The 16,330-nt window shown below is 40.6% G+C and overlaps 1 protein-coding gene across 1 annotated transcript in view; it reads left to right on the top strand.

Moving 5' to 3' along the window:
* Positions 1 to 2,161: 2,161 nt before the first annotated feature.
* CPAMD8 (C3 and PZP-like, alpha-2-macroglobulin domain containing 8) overlaps positions 2,162 to 16,330 on the top strand; it is a 51,988-nt gene continuing 37,819 nt past the window's right edge. The window contains exons 1-16 of the mRNA XM_009895164.1: positions 2,162 to 2,307; positions 3,596 to 3,618; positions 6,025 to 6,190; positions 6,330 to 6,382; positions 6,847 to 6,864; positions 7,857 to 7,911; positions 8,032 to 8,145; positions 8,934 to 9,018; positions 9,317 to 9,425; positions 9,905 to 10,132; positions 10,292 to 10,462; positions 10,831 to 10,959; positions 13,219 to 13,408; positions 14,679 to 14,851; positions 14,961 to 15,110; positions 15,224 to 15,385. Of these exons, the coding sequence (XP_009893466.1) occupies positions 6,347 to 6,382; positions 6,847 to 6,864; positions 7,857 to 7,911; positions 8,032 to 8,145; positions 8,934 to 9,018; positions 9,317 to 9,425; positions 9,905 to 10,132; positions 10,292 to 10,462; positions 10,831 to 10,959; positions 13,219 to 13,408; positions 14,679 to 14,851; positions 14,961 to 15,110; positions 15,224 to 15,385 (1,620 nt within the window). The 5' untranslated portion in view covers positions 2,162 to 2,307; positions 3,596 to 3,618; positions 6,025 to 6,190; positions 6,330 to 6,346. The remainder of the gene's footprint in view (positions 2,308 to 3,595; positions 3,619 to 6,024; positions 6,191 to 6,329; positions 6,383 to 6,846; positions 6,865 to 7,856; positions 7,912 to 8,031; positions 8,146 to 8,933; positions 9,019 to 9,316; positions 9,426 to 9,904; positions 10,133 to 10,291; positions 10,463 to 10,830; positions 10,960 to 13,218; positions 13,409 to 14,678; positions 14,852 to 14,960; positions 15,111 to 15,223; positions 15,386 to 16,330) is intronic.

The following is a 16,330-nucleotide window of genomic DNA, read 5'->3' on the forward strand; positions in this document are numbered from 1 at the left end:
GTGCCCTGGAGGGGCTGGGGGCGGGGAGGCGAGCTGCGGCGGTTCCCGAGCCGAGCAGCACGTTTGTACTCGCCGGTGCGAAAGTGCATAGAGCAAGGAAAGGGGAGGCGGGGGGGGGAGAAGAAGAAAGCCTCCTTAGAAATACCTGCCTTGATCTCCTCCAGCGAGCGGCTGCGAAGCTTTTATCTGCAAACAATTATTTAAGGAATCCGGGGTGTTGCGAATGGGCTGCTGTTGTCCTTTGGGATGGGTGAAGGTAATGTTGGTTGCTCCCGAAGAGCGTGTGAAACATTCTTGTGGGGAAAATCATCTGGGGAGAAACATTTCACTGCAGGGAAAGTTCTCTGGCTTTTGGAAATTGAATCCACAGCTCGTTCCAGTGTGTTTAGGTTAACTTTGATTAAGGTTTGCTTTGTTCTTTATCCCTAGCTTGTTATAGCCCGTCAACATCGTGAATAGCTGCATTAACTGAGTGCCATGGAGAACTTATTTTCACTTGCTTACTAGAAAATATTTCACGTCCTGCCAAGTTTTGGTGTAACCTGACAGAGCTGTTACTCAAATGTGCTTAAAGGATCTGTCCAGTCACTGTCAAGTTAACTGTTTAATTGCCAAGTTAAATATTTAATATTAAAATGCTGCTTATTAAGTGACTTAAATAGCTGTATCAACGGAGTGATACCTCAGAAGGAGTTGCAGCAATTCAGAACAACGTGAATACATGTGCTTCACATATGGCACTGTAGTGCTGTGCTTATGTGACAGTTTGAATCTAATCATTTCATACTGGATGCAGATGGTACTCTCTCCCTCTGCAACAAGATCAGCTATGTCTTTCTTACCAAGAATTTGCAGGCTAAGTAGTAACTTTTTATTGTTACTTCTTATTGTTCTGATGAATTTTCAAACCTGGCAACCATAAGGTTTTGAATCTGCAAGTACCCCATGCAACTTAACTCAAATGCCACAGAGATCTGAACTTCCTTTGGGGGTAATGGGATCTCCATGGCAATGAGGCCTGCTGAGAGAGAAACATGGGGTTGGAATTTGATGAAAGATGACTTGAGGGCTGTAAAACACCATCATCCTCATCCCAAAGTGATAATTAATCATGAACTAAAGCAACATGGCTCATGGAACTGTAGAAAGGCATGGGTTGAGAAATTGAGCTTAAAGAGTCATATGAGGAATTGCCACGTTTAAAAAAAATCCTTTTGGGTAGAAAAAAACCCAGAAAGGTGTGTCATGAAGAGAATATAAATGTGTTGCTTACAGCCCAATGTATCAAAGAGCTCGGAGTCTGTAATGCTTTTAGTTGACAAGTTCATGGCATGGTGCCATTCAGCACAGGGGAATGGTAAAGATTCTGTACGAAAACTCAAGGATTGTAGCATATATGGGAGGTCGTCCAGGGTGGCTTTAAAACTGTGTGTGTGTCTGCTAAAATAAGTCCTTTTTGCCGGGGTTTTTAAACTTGCAGGGTATAATTGTTTGAACAAAAAAGTGGTGGCACAGTGCAGAATTTGAGCCCAGTCTTGTAACTGCCGTTTCTGACCTGCTTCGATGTAAACTGGAAGTTTAGGCGTGTTATGTGTATGCGACTCTGACATTTAGAAAGTGCTGGGTATCAGCACTGAGAGTCACTTCTTTTTTTGTGTATTAAGTTGAACTATGAAAACGGAGCCATGAAAAATAAGTGAAGCAAAAATGTTAGAAGTATATAAATTGTTTCAAAAGAAAGCATTGTCTACAAAACTCTAGTGGAGCTTCAGGTACCTCCTTATTCTTTCATGAACTTCAGCCTTTTTACGATTAGTTAGTTGTATATTTAGTTTGTATTCATATAATGTATAAATAATTTTATATATTATATATATGTAATAAACATCAGTGTTAGTGGCTTTATTTAAATACTAAGGATTTGTACGCCACTTAGGCTCCGTTCATTTCTATGTGCATTCTGTGTTTATTTTATGCATATAGGCCTACACTGCTGGTGGTCACGAACGTGAACCCTACAGGGGCAAATTCTGGGAACCTATGTTACAGAGTAGTCTGTTCTTTTCTTTTTGTTATACATGAAGTGGCTTACAAATAAAGATCACACTCTTATTGCTGTTCTTCTTGACCATCCACGTCCAATTTTGCTCCTCAGGGGCTATTTGATCGCGGCGCCTTCTGTTTTCCGATCTGGTGTTGAAGAAGCTGTAAGTGTAACCATCTTTAACTCTGTCAAGGAGACAACAGTCCAGATTCAGTTAGTAGTCAAAGGAGAAACTGTGTCACGAGGCCATGGAACAGTTCTGGGTGAGTTCCTGTTATTCTGAACTTGAGAACTGGTTTATAAGTTGAGGTGATGTGGGAGCGCGTCGATATCTCCTAGAGAATTACTTTAGGTGATAATGGAACTGGAACCAAACTAACATTTAATTCATTGACTACCACTAATTGTCCTCAGTTGATTTGGCTAATGTGGTTTTGATGTATGTAATCTCAAACATCCAAGGCTGTAATTTTGGAACACCAAGACATACAGAGACCCCAGATAATTGATATTCAAGGCTTTTATAGTGAATATCTTTCCTTTCGAAACCTGAATGTTTGACACTGGGGAGCTGTATAAGGAATAAGATAAGTTGAATTTAAAGAAAAAAAATGTAACATCTATAACAATAACATCATTTTGTACCCTTATTTTAAAATAAGTGCTGGAAATGCAATCTCCTCATCTTAAGAGAGGAGAATTACTGGGAGAGGTGGTAATATTTGTGCAGTTGGGTAAGTCTTTACAATCCAAGATAGCTAGCTCTCTGTCCTGTGTGTAAAGACAAAAAGTGTTTTGATTATGTCCAACTTAATACTGAATGTATTTATGTTACTGACTTCATTTGCAGTCACGTAGCACATTTCAAGTCCAGCAGTGCTGTTCTACCACTGCTAGTAGTGGTGTAAGCTGTAATGTAGACAGGGCTCAGGCAATCAAGCTATTTAACCACCATGTTTTAACACTTCTGCGTGTAAAAACTGGGAGTTATATAAAAGCTATTTCCTTTCTTGGAACAGATTGTCTCTGGTATTATCCTCCCCTTGTTGTCTTTGAAATTGGCTGACAATTGCTAAGTAATTCAAAGGGAGTGATGCTTACACATGTGGACAACATATGCTAAAGAGAAATCTTAGGTATGGCTGTATCCAGCAATCAAAATAGATTCTATGAGTGTTTGTTTTGAGAATTATTCAAGTCCCAAAAGAGGCCAGGTCCTTTTTACAGCAAAATCTTCTGTAAGCATAGGGTGCCCTGTGCTGAGACCTCAGCCTTGGTGGTACTCTCTAACCATAGAGCATTTTGCAGTTTACCTTGGGAAAAAAATTGTAAATAAGGGCCAAGTTCATTTTGGAGAACTCTACTAGGTCCAACTTGCTCAGCCTGCAACTTGTTTTACACCATGAAGGAAAACTACTCCAGCAGAAATCATAATGAAGGGGCATTGCAGTTAGCAGCTGTATGACATGGGGTCTCCTTTTTAGCAAATGGCTAAAACGTAAGTACCTTAGCTTGAGAAGAATAACTCTCTCTCTCTCTCTCTCATTTTAGATAAAGGAACAATTAAACTGAAGGTGAGTGTCAATTATTTTAAGATGGTTTTGGTGAAAACATGAGGGGCTTGCCTTCAGCCACATCAGGCATTGCTCTCTGAGCAGCTGAGGCACAAATACGGGCCACATTCTGGTGCACACACTAAGGAGGAAGCAACCTTTGCAAGAGGAAGAGTGGAGAGTGAAAAGAACAAAGCTTAATCCATCACAGCTCGTCTGTCAGGCCCTTATGCTACTGAAGGAAATCAGTGGCTGAATCTGCGGCTCACTGCTCAACATGAAGTTCTATGCTGTGATTATGTGGCAGTACCTATTAATACCTAAGTGACAGAGCATTGGACAGACCACAGAAACCCATAGAAATGGCAGATTATTGAACATTGTATCTCTGCTGGTTATTGTGGTGGTACTATGTTTTTTAAAAAACAGGCTTTCCCCAGTTTTGCCTACATTTTAGCCTTTGACACTAGTAATATTTTTGACATCAGCATAGTCCATACCATGAAGCTTACCCATACCAAAGAGTTGGTAGTTTAATTGCACTTCTGGCAGAGGGTTCTAGTAACCATTAAAAAGAAATGATATATGCTTGCCTTAGTAAATCACACTTTAAAAAGCAATATCTGGCTTTATTTGAATCGCTGGGATACTGGGGATCTGGGACGCACCGAGAGGTGGTCGTTCTTCCAGCAGAAAGACATCCTGTGAATGATCTCCCCTGCTTTGCACCTTGCATCAGTTATCCTTCCTCATGCCCAGGAAGGAGCTAAATGCTACCAGTTCAGAGTTCACTGAAAGAAGTAATTTAGTTTATGCTTTATGTAGGACTTAAGTGATACCATACAGCGAAAAATGAAGCCCTTTTCATGGTTTCTGTGAGATAATTTGGCTGCGTTTCCATGCTAGTATAGGACCTTTGTCTCCATCCCTCTTCCTAGTGGAGTGTGGAGTGTAAATTCAAAGCAATATGAGTTTTCAGTCTTGTTGTTCATTAAGCACCATCAAAACATTTGGAACTGTAAGAGGTGTCTTATTATACCACATGGGAATGTATTATATTTGGTGATTTGCTCTGGAAGTTTATTACTTCAAACCTAGGCAAAATGGAGCTGGACTGAAGAATAACTCTTAAAAGTGTTGAATCTTTTAACTTAGTCAGGACTTGCTTTGGAGTTGTCATCTCTGATGGGAGGTAAAGGGGGTGGGTGGAACAAATCATATAACTTTGGAATTGTGACGTGCTTCTGGAATAGCAGTAGTTAGTACCATGCAGAGCTGTAGGCTCTCGGTAGTATACTAGATTAATCACTGAAGCATATGACCGTGGGGAAAAAACCCTCCCTATTGCACCGCTAGCTCTTGGCTGAAGCTGGTCATATCTGAATGAGTCTTTTCTATGCAGTGCAGGTAAGAAAAACGGTCTGTTTTCTCTGCAGTGGATCCAGGTATTTGGGAACATTTCTGTTGTATTACTGTAGCACAGCATAGATGCCTTCACTGCTCCTACTGTGTCTTCTACCTTTGTGTTGGCCTATAAGTAAATGAAAGCCTTTGGTTTACAGAAGTCTAACTAGCTTAGTGATGGCTGATTTGGTCTCCTCTGCCTTGGTGGCATACCCCAGAGTTTTCTTTGCCTTCTCTGTAATTGCTATATGGCTGATGTTGATACTGCTCTGTCCTGTGAGTAGATAAACTATCTGGGAGTTAGGTTCCAGAAAGTGTTTGATACTTCCCTCTGCCACCCTTTACTGGGCTAACATATAAATATCCTTTCATTTCAAGAAGTTATAATATAGACCTGTGTAACAGGAAACATCAGCAGTTATACCAAATGCTATAGATTTCTTTATCCAAAGACTGTAACTTGCCATTGAATAAAACCTGCAGTGTCATTGCTGATTTAATTTTTTATTTAATTTTTTCATGTTCAAATTATGGCCTATTATCATAATATTTTTTTATTTTCTATTTTTTAATCTAAAGTCATTTTAAAAGTCTTTTATTTTTCTGAGCAACTGGTTGACAATGTGCAAGCATGCGTGTTTTGGTTTGGTTTTGGGTGTTTTGTGGGTTGGATTTTTTTCCCTCTGTCAGTAGACCCATGTCTTCAGGAGCATGGTTGATTTCCCCACGTAGCACACCTTCGCTAGTGGGAGCTGCGCATGTAGATCAAATATCCCTTTGCTTGAGTGATAAAGAAATGGTGGAAGAGAATTTCCTGCCATGTTTTTAGCATGACTTTTCCTCCTTTGAAGTTTTTACGTTGTAAAAGATCTAGTATGTTCTTAATTTTCTTTTTATTACTAGCACATAGTTACACTCAAATGCAGCAGGTGGCTGCTCTTTGCTCACTTCGGTGTCAATTCTATTCCCCAGAAATCTCAAAGGCTTTTCTGTGTCTTCCTCACCTCACGATCTGTTTTCTAGGTGCCTTCAGGACTTCGTGGGCAAGCACATCTAAAAGTCTGGGGCAACCGGCACCTAGCAGAGGAAGGCTACATTTTTCACAACTATACCACAGTGACCATCGATAGCAAAGGATCATCGGTGTTCATCCAGACTGATAAACCTGTCTACAAACCCAAGCAGAAAGGTAAAGTGACCTCAGAGAACTTGCCACATGCTAGAGCTGCTTTCAAGCAAAACTTTTTTTCCAGGATAGATTCTAGGATGAGATACTTTGTTCGATGTCAGCTGTGATGACTAATTAGTTTTCTCTTTTCCTTTTTTAGTGTTGATAAACCTCTTTATGGTGACTTCCGACTTGAGACCAGTCAATGACAGGGTAAAGAAAACTGTTTTCTTTCAGACTGTAAATATAATGGAAAGGTTGGCAACCTGTATTTTATTCTGATGCAGAAATATAATTGAATTTCGTAAACTATTTAGTCATAGCTTGTGATTGCTTGTTGTTATTTACAATTTAGTCTTTTTCATTTGGTCACATAACTGTTGAAGGAGAATACACGCTTTTTTAGTGTTGGCAAATGCAATGTAACTATGCCAAGGCAGTTAGAAGAATTTTTCAGAGACTTGCACTCTATTTAGGTAATGCACAGAAATACAAAGTATTACTTTCCCAGTTAGATGTGGGAATGAAATGTATGTTTCTCAGGCTACTCTTACCAAAGAAGAGATGTTTAAACTTTGTCACTTCATGCATCATATCTTGCTTATGTCAACTCAGCAGTTCATCACAAGAAGCAGAAAAGTAGCTTTGTTTCATAAAGCCTTTTTTTTTTCTTTCAGATTGAAGCTTATGTGGTGGTGAGTATCTGCCTGCCAATCATCTAGCATGTATCCTGTAGAGGCACGAGATTCTTGTAGCCTTAAGAGGACCAAGTCACACTTCTGTACCTTCTCAAGTCCATTATGGCTATTCCCAACTGCAACCTATGCAGTTATCTCTGTCCCTGTGTCTTTAACTGATCTTTGTGTCTTGCTTTTTGTTATCACCAACAAATATACTTGTGTTCTACTTCAGTTTCAGAAATCCATTCCCATTTTTCTGCCTGAGAAGAATTGGCTAGTTTCACTGGGGTTTATAAATGTAACAGTCCCACTCAATTTCTCCCTTCTTTTCAATGCAGACACACTCCTATTCTTCATCTGGCTGGGCTGATATAGCAGGGCCAATCTCATCTCTGCACCCAAACATTATGATAGTGGACAATAGAAATTCATGGCAAGGAAAGGGTGCTCCTGTCTTCTTCCTTATGAGGTGAATGAGAGGTTCCTTCTGTGTCTAGTCTTTTTTTTTTTTCTATTTTTTTTTTTAAACCATGTGTTTTCTTTAGCTGTCAGCAAGCAGAAGAACTCACCCTCTTCTCTCGTATGCATTCAGTCACAGATGTAATGCTGACAAAAACAGCAGGATTAATTTCATCTGACGCTGTCATCTAAAAATTGTCCTACTAGTTGTACAGATCCCTCGAGGAACAGAAAGAAAGCGTCTTCAGAGGCCACTTCATTCCATCCAAAATAGGTGTCTTAAGATAGGTGGAAGATCTGCAGCTTGGCAGTGGTTACTTGTGTGCATTGGCTATGGAAGCAGTGTCCTTAAATGTGTACTGAATTTTAGAAATCAAATACCCCATGGTAAAGTATCTTCAGAACATTTTTGACAGATGTTAGTTACATTTGAGCTGTTAGTGAAGTGTTTATATTGCAAAATGAAGTTCTTTGTTGCAAACTGAGTTAAACGTATTAGTGATATTCATTTTCACTGTGATGTCTCTCATTCCTAAACCACTATGCAGGATCCTCGGGGGTCTCGTATGATAGAGTGGAGCAATTTGAAGCCATTTTGTTGTGGTAAGTTTTGGATTATTTTTACCTCAGTGTAATGTTATTTGCCTTTGCTTATGCTGAGTTGTGTTTTGACAAGGACTGATGAGTGACATAGAGTTCACAGTACGTTGTTTCCTTTTTCAGGTATTGTAAATATGAGTTTTCCTTTGTCTGACCAGCCAGTGTTTGGTGAATGGCTCATCTTTGCTGAAATGCAGGGGCACACATACAACAAATCCTTTGAAGTTCAGAAATATGGTGAGTTGTATCCAAGTCAGCTTTGACTATAACCCAAGCGTGTTTGGAAGAACAAAACATTATGAAATGTTTTACTTGAGATAAAACACCTGTGAAATAATGCATTTAAACTGTTATGAGGAAAAATTCTTTAGAGGCTATGTACTTGAGGGATATAGACACTTGCAATGTAACCAAGCCCTTTGTTCATGTCCTCCACACTTCATAAAGAACCTGAAACGGAGTGTCATATTGCACGATCTGTTCATGTAACAAAGATTTAATTTTGCTTTGGAAAACTCTAACGTGCTTTCACGTCTGTCAGTGCTTTCCTTCCTTTCCCAGAGCCCTTTTTGGAATTCTGAATGCTTGTTTGCTACCCCTCTTTTTGGTCTCAAAGTCCCTCTATTTGACAAAAGGTGGGCATTGTTACACCCAGCACGCTGTCTATGACATCTGGTCTCATCACAGAAGCATTTATGGACACTGACAACTGCTAATACCTCACATTGTGGAGGAGTCAGTAGCGAGTTGTCCTCTTTACCGTGTATCTAAGAGCTTGGGCTCAAATCCTGGAACACAGATCCCCTCTGAAAAGAAGTAGAAATCCTAAGGGTGTGTAGTGAAGGTCATCTTGCCGAGATAGTCTTGGTTTGCTACTTTTGTTGATTTATTTTCTGCGGAGTGCTGTCCTGCCTAATGTTAGCTACACTGTCCCCAGCTGACCTTGTCAGAGCTGTATGCTTTTGCTAGAATCTGGACAATAAGATCTCCTTGAAAAGATTCTGTTGTATTTCTTTTCGTTGTAGTATTACCAAAGTTTGAGTTGCTGATTGACCCCCCTCGCTACATTCGTGACCTTTCACTGTGTGAAAAAGGAATTGTCCATGCCAGGTAGGAACATGTCCTAAATAAAGTTTCGTTGCTCTAGATTGTAGCACAGCCACAGGATGGTGCGGTCACTGGAGCTTAGATCTCATGTGCTGCAGACTTTTCAGATGATTTTTGGTCATCATCAGAAGCTTTCCTATGTAAGAACCTTCGTCAAACTTGTTAACAATAACAAGCTGGGAAGCCTTCTGCGATATTTTTTTCTGTTTTCTAGATGTGCAGGTCACGTAGTGCTTGCCTTGATATAACCAGGAAAAGAGAAAATAACTGGAAGTTATAAATTATCTTCTTTCCATTTCAGATATACATTTGGAAAACCAGTGACAGGAAAGTTAATTGTCAATATGACTATAAATGGCGTAGGGTACTACAGACATGAAGTGGGCCACCCTGTCCTCAAGACCACCCAGGTGAGCGAGACTATTGAGTCAGCTCTCATAAAATGCCCAATCTGTACTCTTTGAAGTTCATACCACAGCTCTATTTTATGTTACTGATGGGAGATCAGACATTAAAGGAATAAATGGGATAATTGGGTCCAGCATAATAAAAATATGACATATTTTTACATGGTATGTTTATGATTTGGGGGGATGAGAATTTGTTGGCATAGTAATAATCTCTTTTTAGAGCATATGGGGCTGAGGGAGAACAGGAAAATGAGGGGCTGTGACAGAGCTAGTCCAGACTATGGACGAGGGAGGAAAAATGAAAACTTGCTTTCTTTCCTCCTTCCTTTCCCCACCCCTCAATTAATTCTCTCCCCTCCACATCCTTTAAAAATACTGCTACAAACACCTATCAAATGCCTATCCTTTAGATTTCGCTTCTAGACCCTTTTTGAATGTGAATGAAAACTTATGTTTCCGTTCCTCAACACACTTTGTAGATTGATGGCTCTGCTGCTTTCGATGTGTGTGTGAAAGACATGATGCCGGCTGATGTTCCAGAACATTTTCGAGGCACGGTCAATATCTGGGCCACAGTGATCAGCTCTGATGGGAGCAAACAGGTTACATTTGATGACTCGACACCTGTTCAGAAACAGCTGATTGATATCAAGTACTCCAAGGATACCAGAAAACAGTTCAAACCCGGACTGCCTTACAAAGGAAAGGTAAGATTAAAAGTAGCAACAGCGACATGTGGCTGAACGAAGGATATACTGACCTGATCCCAGGACGTTACGTCATGTTCTAGTGTGTTTTTCCCTCCTGCTGTTTCTGTCATTGACTGGAATTGCCTATAATTGTTCCATAAATGAAACGCTGTGTAGGTAGAAGTCACTTACCCTGATGGAAGTCCAGCTGACAGAGTCACTATCCGAATTAAAGCTGAACTCACACCAAAGGACAACGTTTATACAAGTGAACTGGTATCAAGAAATGGCCTGGTGGAGTTTGAAATCCCCTCCATCCCTACAGCTGCCCAATATGTCTGGCTGGAGGTGGGTGAAAGCTCTTTATAGGATTAGCGGGCTTTAATGTAACTAATCTTGTCAAACCTGGACTTTAGAAATCAGTGCAAACAGGAAATCGGTGCCTTTTAGCTTCAACTTCTTGATTTAAATGCACTTGCTTTGTTTCTTGCTGCCAATAGAACTGATGTTGATAACCATCATAAAAAGATGCTTCTCCAAATACAGCTTAACATAGTAGAAAGGGTCCAATATTTGGAGAGTACTGTTGCTATGTAAAGATGACAAAGGATGAAGAGCTGGGAAATATAAAATGGGAGATGGGGATACAGGGTAAGAAGAGTATACAAATCAGGCTTTCTATGCATGCATAACATTCAGATGTAACTTTTGTTAAGACCAAAGTGACGGCGATTGATGGGAAACCGTCTGGGGATCAGTATCTGCCAAACTACTTGTCCATCAGTAGCTGGTACTCGCCCAGCAAGTGTCACATCCAGCTCCAGGCACCAGATAGACCTTTCCAGGTATGTTGGTTTCATATTCCATCATGGCAACTACTGCATTTCTTGTCTTAAAGTACTTTGTAATTAAATATTTCTAGCCATTTCTATTCTGGGATCCTGGACTGTAATTGTTTCCACTACAAAGGCTGAAGTAGCTGCACTTCAGCCACCAAATAATTGTTCAATGTGGGCTGCACCCAGTTCTAACCCAAGTAAGTGCTTTTGATGCTTGTGCAGCATCTCATTCTCCATTGTGTTGTGGGAACAGGGGAGAGAGGGTAGGTATAGGCACTGACAACATTTCAGTTTTTCATATTTGAATGTATGTTCTATGCACTTCCAGTAACATTCTGACTGACATATGACTTGTTTGGGAAAAGTGACATGCTTTACAGAAAGATTGGAATTGAGGTTAGTGGGAGTAGCTTAATTACTACAGATCCAAATTAGGGCTATGTAGTCTCACTAGAACTTCCAGTGTAAATCTCAGCTGGATCTGTTCAATCTTCAGTTATCAAACTGTGAACATAGTTACCTTGTTTTCTTTTGTAATTTTTGTAGGAGCTTCTCTAAAAGTGTAGTCCTTCCATATTAAAGTTGTTACGATCTCGCTCCTGAAGGAAGGATCTGATTTAACCGTGATTTCTGTTGTATGTTGTTTTACTGAGAGTTGTTTAGTATTTGTTCTCTACTCAAGAAGATGCTCTGAGGGTCTGCATATTGCTTGGGGGGGTGGGGGGGGAAGTGGGTTTTGGCAATATACACGCTTAGATTTCTATTATCAGCAGATCCATCAGGTTGGTTTCAGACTCTTTGTAGCCAAATAAGAGCTTTTTTTTTTATCATTGCATTTCATGGTAGTTTAATGGCTAATTAATCTTTTACAAGTTTCCTGAGGTATGGAAAGGGGATTATACACTGCTAATCTGAACACATTGTTCTTATTATAACCTGATTAGAACTAATTCTTCTGTGGGAAAGCTAGGAGTTGGATGACCAGCTGATGTGGGAACTGTTTCCCTGGTTTGCCAGCTCTTACTGGGTGTTCCAATTAGCTACATTCATTTTTTAATGAATTGTTTCATCATTTGCACTGGGGAATTCTTAATACTTCAAATATTTAATGTCACGAGGCATTTTTTGGACTCTGGCATTCTTGCTGTATTTAACCATTAGATCCTTGTATTCAAGTCCTTGCCATTTTGGTTTGTGCCATATGTATATTCAGGCAAAGTAACACTGCTAGCGCTGAAGAAAGAGGTTTTTCAAAATATTTCATTGGGATTTAACATTGCTATTCAGTCTTAACGCTCTTAGTTGAGCATTGCTATGCTTTAAATGGAAGGGGGATCAGGAGTGGAAGTTGCTGAAGAAATCCTATTTAATACAAGTGTTAGCTCCTCCTCATACCCCAGAAGCAAGAAGTTTGTGTTCCTAGGAAAGTCAGCTCCTCCATAGAAGGCTTATTACTCAGCCAGACATGACAGTCCTGATCCCGTGACTGAGCACTGATGTCTGTTCCGTTGGGATTGGCAGTATTTGGGGGATTTTGTCTCCAGGGGATTCAGTACTTAGTGACTACCTCTGGGTATAGGATTTTGGGGCACAAAAAGCACAGGAAGTCGGTGTGCTGCACTGAAGCCTATTGCAGGCTTCAGAAGAGTTTACCCAGAAAAAAGAAGTTCCTTTCTCGCTTCTTTATATGTTTGACAGCTCCTTGAGTGCCAGACTTGCAAATTAGTATCAAGACTTGTGTAATCTGAAAGCCTTTTCCCTCAGATCTATTCCCAGTATTTTCATGCCACATTGGTTAAGTTTGAGTTGGTATTTGCCATATGAAAGTAATCACCATGTATAATCTCAATTAAACTGCAAAGACTATCAAACACACATCTCTTCCCACCCCCAACCCATCTCTTTCTTTTTTGGGCTGGACTACTGAAGGGGTGTCTAAAATTCAACCAATTCTGACAGCTGCTCTGTGCCAAAAGGCTTAACTTTCAGGATTCCAGAGATTCCTTTATTGTTTTCATTAATACAACCCCCCAGCCCATTCTCCTGTTAGACTTGCAGGGAGTGAAGAGCTGAACACAGGCCCTTCTTTATTGTGAAAGATCCATGAAAACAGTGCTAATTAAATATACTTTTCAATGCATACACTTCTTAGAAGAGGGATCACATCTCTCGTGGACTGAAACCCAAATAAATTTCTGTGCTTTATAAATAAAAAGCATGCATTGTAACAGACCAGATCTTTTGCTTTTCTGTCTCTGGGTGCAGGTAGGAGAGGAAGCTTGGATTGCAGTGAAGTCCACATGTCCTTGCAACTTCACTCTACATTATGAAGTGGCATCGCGAGGCAACATTGTCCTTTCAGGACTGCAGCCCAGTAACATCACCCAGCAGAGGAGCAAAAGAGCCACCTTTCCCTCTGAGAAGAACATTGATATCACACGCTTCCCAGGAACAGGTAGCTAGCAGCAGAAATGCAAATTTGCCCCTGTTTTCAGGGAAAAACAACCTTTCTTCATACCGAAGTATCCTCTTTTTTTTTTTTTTTGTATTTGGTGCTCCTTAAAGGGCATAGAATAATTTTGTGCAAGAAAAATAGTGATACCCATTGTACACATGGTGATATAGAAAAAAGATAAATTTCTACTAGAGGGAAAACTCTTGAGGAGCTTCCTCTAGCCTTTCTGTAGTCTTCCTCTGTTCAGAAAACTCTAGTCTTTCTTAATGTGCTTGACTTGGGATCAGCTGACTGGTAGGGAAGCGTATAACGGGGCTGGGGGAATTTACTAAGCTGGTTGAGCTTAAACTAGGAAGAGGACATTAGATGGACTGATAGCATGGATCAGGCTAAAAGAGAAGGTCATGCCGTTAGCATGGGGAAGGGAAATGAAGTGTGGACCCCTAGTTTGTACAAGAAATAACAGAAAGATATAAATCTGGTGAATCCAGGGAACAGGGGGATAGAGAATGGTGTGCTTGGGAAGATGCATGCAACAGCTGCCAATGGAAAAGTCCATCTATCCTAGTAACGTGTCTGCAATAGCAGCCAGTTTCTGATAGTTAGGGAAAACGTAAAAGAAACCTCCATAGATGTACCCACCCAGCTTCTGGTGGGTTTAGGAATTAACAACTTTCTGCACTGAGGGTTGTTTCTGAGCTGTTGTATTTACAGCTTGCCCAGAGGCACTGTGGTTACTCCATCATTGGAAGTGTTCAAGGTCAGGTTGGATGGGGCTTTGAGGTATCTGATCTAGTGAAAGATGTCCCTTGCCCATGGGAGAGGGGTTGGAACTAGGTGATCCTTAAAGGTCCCTTCCAACCTGAAATGATGTTCTATGAACTGCATAATTATATTTCAAACCCATTTATACGTTTTCTCTCAGCAGTGTTTTGCAGCAATAGATACCCTCTTTTGTTTATTTTAAATGGCTTGATAATTTAATTGTATATTTCCTTGATTTTATGTCGGGAAAACCACTGGGTAGTCATTCTCTAACCGCCTTCTCCATACTGCTCATTGTGCTATGGGTGCTAATTGCCTATCAGCTTACACAAGGAAAAGAAAAAGAAAGGGAAAAGTTTCTGAGTTCAAGAAGAATCTGTGCAACAGGAACAAGGGAATGATGCAAGTCTTGGGTGGAGAGTTCTGTGCCTTGCAGCATTTGAACGGGGCAGGAAGAAAGTGATTCTGATAAATAATACGGTCCTTTTTACATTTTATTCTTTAGCACCTACCAGTATCCCTGCAGCAGAGGTTGAAGTCTGTGTCACATTCCTCCGGTTCTCAGTAGTTCACAACATGGCTCCCTTGGGCCGTCTTCTGGTGTATTATGTCAGGGAGAATGGCGAAGGGGTCACGGACAGCCTGCAGTTCACTGTGAAGTCCTCCTTTGAAAATCAGGTATTGGTAATGTAGCTAGTGGAGAGGAAGGCATGGTGTCTTGTTACTCTTTGTAGTTTTTTCTGCTGATTATGAGTCGAGATGATGGGATTTAATGTTAAATTCCTAGGTTGCAGTGGCGCTCTCAGCAAATGAGACCAGACCTGGTGATGTTGTGAACATCAAGGTCAGAGCCGCAAAATCAAGCTGCGTCTGCATTGCCACTGTGGATAAGAGTGTCTACTTGCTGAAGACAGGTTTTCAGCTGACAGCCAGTCAGGTAAAAGGAAGCTTAAGGCACTGATGTCTTTTTCTTAATACTGCTCTCTGCACTTTGCCTTTAGTAAGTAGCCTTTGTACCTAAGGACAGCAGTCTCTTCCCTTTCCCTGCAGGTTTTTCAAGAACTTGCAGAATATGATGTATCTGATGCTTTTGGAGCTCCGAAGGAAGAAGGGCACTTCTGGTGGCCAGGCATGTCCTCACGTAGACGCCGTAGATCTTCTGTCTTTCCCTGGCACTGGGACATCACCAAGGATGCTCGCTTCGCGTTTACAGTAGGAAGAATCAGCCTCAATTCTCTATGGAGTATCTTTTTTTACTTTCATGTTTTCAGGATAATTTTCAGCTCCATAGGCAATTTTTTTTTTCACATCAGAGCTGTTTCTTGGGGAGTAGGCTGAAAAGTAATTTCTGAGAAGAGAGAGTACTCTGTTCCAGCAAAGATGTTGGAGAAACGTGCTTTGATTTTGGCCAATCTTGATGAGAGGGCCAGATATCCTGTTGGGTGAAGGAATTTGTGCTGATGCTCTGGAGAATCAGACAGATGAGTGAGCGTGCAGATATCTTCTGCAGTTACTTTGAGAGGGAAGGAAGGTGGAACATGAGTCTTTCGTTATAGCCTTTCTCCTTTTAGACTGTCCTTTGGAAATGCTTTAAACTTCTTTCCTGCCCCAGTTCTGCCAGCTGCTGTGGCCGTCTGTGTGAAAGATCAGTAATGGTCTCTTTGCATCCTTGATCGGGTTGACCTGATCCTCTGTCTCTTCATTCTTTCTCCTTTCTGCAGTTTCTAGCTGAAATGTTCTATTGTGTCATCTTAAACCCCATAAGCTTCCACATATTCCCCCAATACCTCAAGCTCTTAATCATAAAGTCTAAATCCACGTTACTATCCACTGCTGCAGGAGTCACTGCTTCTTCTCTCCCTGGGATCTGTTGGGGTATTTGTTTTGATGCTTTTTTTTTTTTTTCTTTTCTTACTAAGAGGCGTAAACTGCCAGGAAAAGATAGATATGTTAATAGCTGATATGTATGCATTGCTGTATACTTGATTTGTAATAATTGGACGTGTATATAAAGAGAACAAAGCTTGTACTCCCTTTGGTGTCTAGGAACTGCTGTTTCTTATGAATAAGTGCATTTAGGGGACAGAGCTGGCAGACAGCTTTCTTATGAATTCTGTATTTTTACTGTGAAGCTGTGTGAACAGTTTTCATTTTGCT

Source organism: Charadrius vociferus, unplaced genomic scaffold (assembly GCF_000708025.1).
Source record: "Charadrius vociferus isolate BGI_N301 unplaced genomic scaffold, ASM70802v2 scaffold291, whole genome shotgun sequence".
Classification (NCBI taxonomy): domain Eukaryota; kingdom Metazoa; phylum Chordata; class Aves; order Charadriiformes; family Charadriidae; genus Charadrius; species Charadrius vociferus.